Source organism: Phyllobates terribilis, unplaced genomic scaffold (assembly GCF_046119375.1).
Source record: "Phyllobates terribilis strain yellow unplaced genomic scaffold, ASM4611937v1 Scaffold_11__3_contigs__length_659146591, whole genome shotgun sequence".
NCBI lineage: Eukaryota > Metazoa > Chordata > Amphibia > Anura > Dendrobatidae > Phyllobates > Phyllobates terribilis.
Window position 1 is genome coordinate 532,858,952 of NW_027362771.1, and position 7,654 is coordinate 532,866,605.

General features: G+C 45.3%; 1 protein-coding gene across 2 annotated transcripts in view; it reads left to right on the forward strand.

Annotated features, from left to right (window-relative positions):
* OGDH (oxoglutarate dehydrogenase) overlaps nucleotides 1–7,437 on the forward strand; it is a 65,346-nt gene extending 57,909 nt beyond the window's left edge. For both annotated transcript variants that reach the window (XM_073653769.1, XM_073653768.1), the window contains exons 20-23: nucleotides 2,897–2,969; nucleotides 3,995–4,158; nucleotides 5,356–5,510; nucleotides 7,114–7,437. In XM_073653769.1, the coding sequence (XP_073509870.1) occupies nucleotides 2,897–2,969; nucleotides 3,995–4,158; nucleotides 5,356–5,510; nucleotides 7,114–7,234 (513 nt within the window). In that variant the 3' untranslated portion in view covers nucleotides 7,235–7,437. The remainder of the gene's footprint in view (nucleotides 1–2,896; nucleotides 2,970–3,994; nucleotides 4,159–5,355; nucleotides 5,511–7,113) is intronic.
* Nucleotides 7,438–7,654: the final 217 nt, after the last annotated feature.

Sequence of the window (7,654 nt, forward strand, 5' to 3'; positions counted from 1 at the left end):
CACTCGCACCAGATGTCAACCCCATCGAGCTGCATTTCACATGCTTAAGACAAAATTTAAGATAGAAAGATCCACAAGCAACCCCAATGTTTGGTGACGTCCATGGCTTCCAGACATCAGGCAGTCATTGCCTGCACAGGATTCTCTACAAAGTATTAAACATGAACATTTTATTTATGGTGAACTTAATTGACCAATTACTTTTGAGCCACTGAAACAAGGAAGATTTGTAGGAAAATGGTTGCAATTCCTAAACATTTTACAGGATATTTTTGTTCATTAAACCTAAAAGTCTATACTTCAAGTGCATCTCAGTTGTTTAATTTTGAATCCAAAATAGTGGCCTGCAGAGCTGAAATCACCAAGATTTGGTCGCTGTGTAAATATTTCTGGACCTAACTGTATTATATATGTATCATTCTGAGTTCAGGAGTTGGGAAGAAGTGGCTCATTAGTGGGGAAAGAGCTATCACTAATAAGCTATATTGGTGTGTATACATATATGTATGTGATATGTAGCGAGCATTTTTATTTGTATATGGTCCCATATCCTGGTCCATGCTACCCCATCCTGTTATGTGCTCTCCCATCCTGTTATGTGCTCTCCCATCCTGTTATGTGAAGCTCCCATCCTGTTATGTGCTCTCCCATCCTAGTATGTGCGCCCCCATCCTGTTTTGTGTGCCCCCATCCTGCTCCCCAATCTTGTTTGTGTCGTGCTGCTCCCATCTTGTTTGTGTTGTGCTGCTCCCGTCCTGTTTGTGTTGTGCTGCTCCCGTCCTGTTTGTGTTGTGCTGCTCCCATCCTGTTTGTGTCGTGCTGCTCCCATCCTGTTTGTGTCGTGCTGCTCCCATCCTGTTTGTGTCGTGCTGCTCCCATCCTGTTTGTGTCGTGCTGCTCCCATCCTGTTTGTGTCGTGCTGCTCCCATCCTGTTTGTGTCGTGCTGCTCCCATCCTGTTTGTGTCGTGCTGCTCCCATCCTGTTTGTGTCGTGCTGCTCCCATCCTGTTTGTGTCGTGCTGCTCCCATCCTGTTTGTGTTGTGCTGCTCCCATCCTGTTTGTGTCGTGCTGCTCCCATCCTGTTTGTGTCGTGCTGCTCCCATCCTGTTTGTGTCGTGCTGCTCCCATCCTGTTTGTGTCGTGCTGCTCCCATCCTGTTTGTGTCGTGCTGCTCCCATCCTGTTTGTGTCGTGCTGCTCCCATCCTGTTTGTGTCGTGCTGCTCCCATCCTGTTTGTGTCGTGCTGCTCCCATCCTGTTTGTGTCGAGCTGCTCCCATCCTGTTTGTGTCGTGCTGCTCCCGTCCTGTTTGTGTCGTGCTGCTCCCGTCCTGTTTGTGTCGTGCTGCTCCCGTCCTGTTTGTGTCGTGCTGCTCCCGTCCTGTTTGTGTCGTGCTGCTCCCGTCCTGTTTGTGTCGTGCTGCTCCCGTCCTGTTTGTGTCGTGCTGCTCCCGTCCTGTTTGTGTCGTGCTGCTCCCGTCCTGTTTGTGTCGTGCTGCTCCCGTCCTGTTTGTGTCGTGCTGCTCCCGTCCTGTTTGTGTCGTGCTGCTCCCGTCCTGTTTGTGTCGTGCTGCTCCCGTCCTGTTTGTGTCATGCTGCTCCCATCCTGTTTGTGTCGTGCTGCTCCCGTCCTGTTTGTGTCGTGCTGCTCCCGTCCTGTTTGTGTCGTGCTGCTCCCGTCCTGTTTGTGTCATGCTGCTCCCATCCTGTTTGTGTCGTGCTGCTCCCGTCCTGTTTGTGTCATGCTGCTCCCATCCTGTTTGTGTCGTGCTGCTCCCGTCCTGTTTGTGTCGAGCTGCTCCCATCCTGTTTGTGTCGTGCTGCTCCCGTCCTGTTTGTGTCGTGCTGCTCCCGTCCTGTTTGTGTCATGCTGCTCCCATCCTGTTTGTGTCGTGCTGCTCCCGTCCTGTTTGTGTCGTGCTGCTCCCGTCCTGTTTGTGTCGTGCTGCTCCCATCCTGTTTGTGTCGTGCTGCTCCCATCCTGTATCAATTATATAAAAAAAACACTCCTACTCACCTTTTCATCGCTCCCCTGCAGTGTGTCACCTGTGTTACTTTACTAAAATGGCACTGGAATCCGCGCCTGCATAGCGCGATATCCAGCGCCATTTTAATGAAGACACATTTTTGTGTGTATTCAACAAAATGGCGCTGGAGTTAGCACCTGCGTGTACCGCGCTGTCCGGCGCCATTTTGTTGAAGACACACTGCAAATATGTCTTCACTATAATGGTGCCGGATATCGCGCTATGCGCATGCGCCGATTCCGACGACGCACTCCGCCGGCCTCCAGACTGAACAGAGGCGCCACAGTAACACTCCTCCCGTTCAGGTATGTGCTTATGGTGTCGGAGATTGTGGTATGCGTTCAGTGGTACGCGTTCTTCTGTCTGGGGCCAGACTGTGCCGGCTCATAGCGCTTGCGCAGTCTATAGAGGCTTCCGACAGAGGGACACATCCCTAATTATATTATAGACACACACCAATATAGCTTATCAGAGAAAGATGTTTCTCCACTAATGAGCCACTACTGCTCCTGAATTTATTCAGAAATGAAAAGAACAAACCGCTCAAACCCATTTTGCTCAGAGCAAGACGGACTGCCAGATTATAGATTCCTATTGAAGTCTATGGAGAGGAGAAGAGCAGAGAGAGAAGCAGGGAGACAGCAGTTTTCTAGTGTTTATCTCTCTCCAGTGCTGGATTCACATCTACACTGCTCAGTACTGCTGTATAATGTCCTCCATGCTGCTGCCTCTATGGGTGTGTTCTATAGAGACAGGGGAGCAGGAATCCCTCATATCTGTGTGTGCTGTGTATGGGAGACATCATACCAGCCAGCTTCTATTATTTTTCACTGTTGTGCACTGATTTATTTTATTTTTTTTGCCTCGCAGCTTATCGTCTTCACTCCAAAGTCCCTCCTTCGTCATCCTGAAGCAAGGTCAAGTTTCGACGAGATGATATCAGGTCAGATGGATTGTCCTGCATGATGAGCTTTTTCAATATTTTTCTGGCACCAAACATGTGAGGCCTCTCTACTAAAAGTAAATGTGTCCTCTGCACAGAGCATGCCTGAAATTAATGCTAATTTTATTTCTATAGTGCCAACATGTTCTGCGGCGCTGTACATGGACCACAGACCACAACAGTCCTGAGATAGTTACTGTAGAAGTCAGCAGCTGTCTCCAGACTGTTGTCTCTATGGTCCATGTAAAGCGCTGCAGAATATGTTGGCGCTATATAAATAAAATTATTATTCTGTGGCTACTATAAAGCAATTCTGTTAACGAGCTCCAGTAAGATGAACCGCCACCATAGTCAGGTACAGAAAATAGAACAAAACAGATTTATCACCATCAATAATGGTTTCCATTACCGAAAAAAAAGATTGGTGATACATTCCCTTTAAATGAGTATTTTCATCTGCCTGATCTTTTCTCGTCATCTCACTTCTGGGACCACCCTTTCTTCATTAATACACGCATTAGGGGAACTCTTGCCGTCCGCGCCCCTCTCCTTTTAGGTTTATGGTAATTATTACAGAAAGTCACTGAACCGCCTTTCTGCTAATATCTGAGCGCTCCTGAGGTGGGACCTGTACCTGTGAGGGAGTTTTGGAATATTGAGGATATCCATGCAGCGCTGGGGTCCTGGGTACAAATCCCACTAAGGACAACATCTGCAAGGAGTCTGTATGTTCTCCCCATGATTGCGTGGATTTCCTCCGGTTTCCTCCCACACTACAAAGACACACTGATAGGGAATGTAGATTGTGAGCCCCAATGGGGACAGCAATGATAATTTCTATAAAGTTATGTGGAATTAATGGTGTTATATAAGTGAGTAAAATAAATAAATATTCTTGTGATAGTAATACCTACTGACAGATAAATATTCTTTACATACGTTATGATTTACCTGATATATCCCATATATTATCTGACCATCGCTTCTCGTCAGAATGGATACCAGTCACTATCGTCTCATTTCAGGCACACATTTTCAAAGAGTTATCCCAGACGCCGGGCCCGCGTCCCAGAACCCTGCTGGAGTGAAGCGCATAGTCTTCTGCACAGGAAAAGTGTACTACGACCTGACCAAAGAGCGCAGCACCCGAGAAATGGAGGCCGAGGTGGCAATTACCCGTGTGGAGCAGGTAGGAGAAGCTCACTAGTCTGCACCATATAATTCTTGTTCATGGCCAACAGTTAGCGCAGAGACAGTTTCCTTAGACCATGCATGTCAAACTCTGGCCCTTGGGCCAAATCTGATCCGCAGGGTGGTTATATTTGGCCCGCGACACCAGAACCACCACCGCTATGTGGGGCCCATTATTCTTTATGGAGGACTATCTGGGCCCATTATTCTTTATGGAAGACTATGTGGGGCCCATTATACTGTATGGAGGACTATGTGGATCCATCATACTGTATGGAGGACTATGTGAGGCCCATCATACTGTATGGAGGACTATGTGAGGCCCATCATACTGTATGGAGGACTATGTGGGGCCCATTATTCTGTATGGAGGACTATGTGGGGCCCATTATTCTGTATGGAGGACTATGTGGGGCCCATTATTCTGTATGGAGGACTATGTGGGGCCCATTATTCTGTATGGAGGACTATGTGGGGGGCCATTATTCTGTATAGAGGACTATGTGGGGGCCCATTATTTTGTATGGAAGACTATGTGGGGCCCATTATATTGTATGGAAGACTATGTGGGACCCATTATTCTGTATGGAGGACTATGTAGGGCCCATTATTCTGTATGGAGGACTATGTGGGGCCCATTATTCTGTATGGAGGACTATGTGGGACCCATTATTCTGTATGGAGGACTATGTGGGGCCCATTATTCTGTATGGAGGACTATGTGGGGGCCCATTCTGTATGGAGGACTATGTGGGGGCCCATTATTCTGTATGGAGGACTATGTGGGGCCCATTATACTGTATGGAGGACTATGTGGGGCCCATTATACTGTATGGAGGACTATGTGGGGCCCATTATTCTGTATGGAGGACTATGTGGGGGCCCATTATACTGTATGGAGGACTATGTGGGGCCCATTATTCTGTATGAAGGACTATGTGGGACCCATTATTCTGTATGGAGGACTATGTGGGGGCCCATTCTGTATGGAGGACTATGTGGGGGCCCATTATTCTGTATGGAGGACTATGTGGGGCCCATTATACTGTATACGGTTGGCCCACGACTTTGTCCCAAGTTTTTCATTTTGGCCCTGTGTGTTTGAATTTGACATCCCAAGATGAATTTTGGTGGGGACAGAATTACTTTGTTAATATAAATGCTTGCTGTTTCTTTTTTTTTCTTATGTCTTTAGCTGTCTCCATTCCCATTTGACCTTCTGGAGATGGAAGTGAATAAATACCCCAATGCAGATCTCGTCTGGTGCCAAGAGGAACACAAAAATCAGGGTTATTACGATTACGTGAAGCCAAGATTACGCACCACAATCCACCGCAATAAGCCTGTCTGGTAGGTGTGAAGTAGGACAGCAGGCCGCGTCCATCACGGCTCTTCCGATGCTCAGATATAGGTTCTTTATTAGAATCTCAGCTTATTCACCAGACAGGGATATGATTACAAGGTCTGAACACTGCCTACCTCCTCTTCTACACTAACCAATGAAACACTCTGCCTTCAGACTTCACTATGAATCACTAAAGTGTTGTGTATACAGTTGCTGATATATTGCAGTCTTCACCGTCTGCATTGCAAAAGGTGAAATCCACAGCATAAATGGCCGTACTGCGGAGGTCAAATCTGCAGCCTCAGTTTACATTGTGGGGTTCCTCCGCAGCATGTTGAGATGGTAATACCCAGCCACACTTCAAACTTTCCTTTCTCTGAAACTGCAGAGCTCTTATTCATTCTGCCCGTGGTGTGGGTAAAATGATTCAAGTGACAGGTTCCCTTTAAAGGGGTATTCCCATCTCCAAGGTCCTATGCCAATATGTAGTAGGTATAATAATATTAGCAAATATTTCCAGTTAGAAAAGTATTAACAAGCACAAAAAAAGTCCCAAATGGTATCCATAGGTAACTATATATCATACCCAACTCAAAACTTATAAAACATGAATTTGTACAGAAAAATATCATCCACACAAATAAAGAGCGAGTATTGAGGGTAATATAAAACCATTAATCTTTATTCAAAAATTAAAAAATAAATAAATAAATACCCGTACTTCAAACAAACAGGGGTACAACCCCCTTAACGCTCCATCCAAAATAGCCAATCATATATAGATATAGACAATTATACTTTATACCCAGGCAAAAAGTAATGCAAATATATATATATATATATTTTTTTTATATTTTTTTTATAAAATTATTTTATATATTTTGCTAACTATGCATAAGCATGTATAAACGAATAACAAGAAGTGGTTTATGGATGTCCCTAAAAAGAGTTAGGCAGAACAGTACTCCATAAGGACATACCAATAATCCCCACTTCCAAAAAAAATCTTTTTATTATAATAAATTTACCTGGAACAGGACTGCTAGGGATGAGCACGTAAGGGCAAGCCTGAACGCTTTACTTTATTTGTGTGGATGACAGTTAGAAAAGTAGTATAGTTCTTCTGATAAGTTAAGTCGCTTACCCCATGTGCAGGGCATTGCAGTAGCTTAGGTATCCATGGTTTTGACCACTAGCAACTAACTGTCACTATAGCAGTGGTCGTAACAATGGAAACCTAAGGTTCTGCAATGACCTGCACATGAGGAAAGAGGCATAGCTAATCAAAAGAACTACACTACATTTTTAATTGAAGGTATTTGCTAATATTATTAATATTACACCTACTACATATTTGGTTAGGATTTTGGAGATTAAAATACCCCTTTAAGTTCTTGCTGATGCTGGACTTGTGTATTGATGTGGAGTCCTGTGTAGTCATCCCGTATTTTGCGGGTACCATTTATTGGGGTTGTTGTATTGCTAATGCCCCACCACTATTATTCCTGGCAAGGTGGCCGCTGCTGTCCAGTTACCATTAGTGCTTTGCATGATATAGTACGGTAAGAAAATTATAAGTCTTCTAAACCGTACGTCCCTGTTCTCCAGGTACGCCGGCCGAGAACCTGCAGCCGCCCCGGCCACCGGCAACAAGAAGACCCACATGACAGAGTTGAAGCGATTCCTGGACACCGCTTTCAAATTGGATGCATTTAAGGGCCTCTCTTAGATCATCTCCCGTTCAGCCCTTCTTTCTGCACTCCCCATCTTCCATCCATACACTCACTGCTGGCATCCTCTACTCTCTGTCTTTGCTTTTTTTTACCCGGCCAGAGAAAAGTTACAGGTGGCAGCTCATTGCTGCCTTGCAACCACCCACTGCTGCCTTGCAGCCACCCACCATTAAATGGTTATAAAGGGGCAAAACAAAAAGGAATTTAGTTTCTTCCATAGGGCGAGAATATAAAAGTACAGCTCTGCATATACCACGTGTATATGAATGTGACATGTACAGGGGGCGTTGGTTTTAATATTTAAACATGAGAACTGTGGGAATCATACCTGTGTATTACCCATATTTACTTCTAGTCCCACAGACCTGGGACACGATTTGGGCGGTCATGCAATATTTTTTTAAAGTCCCATTTTA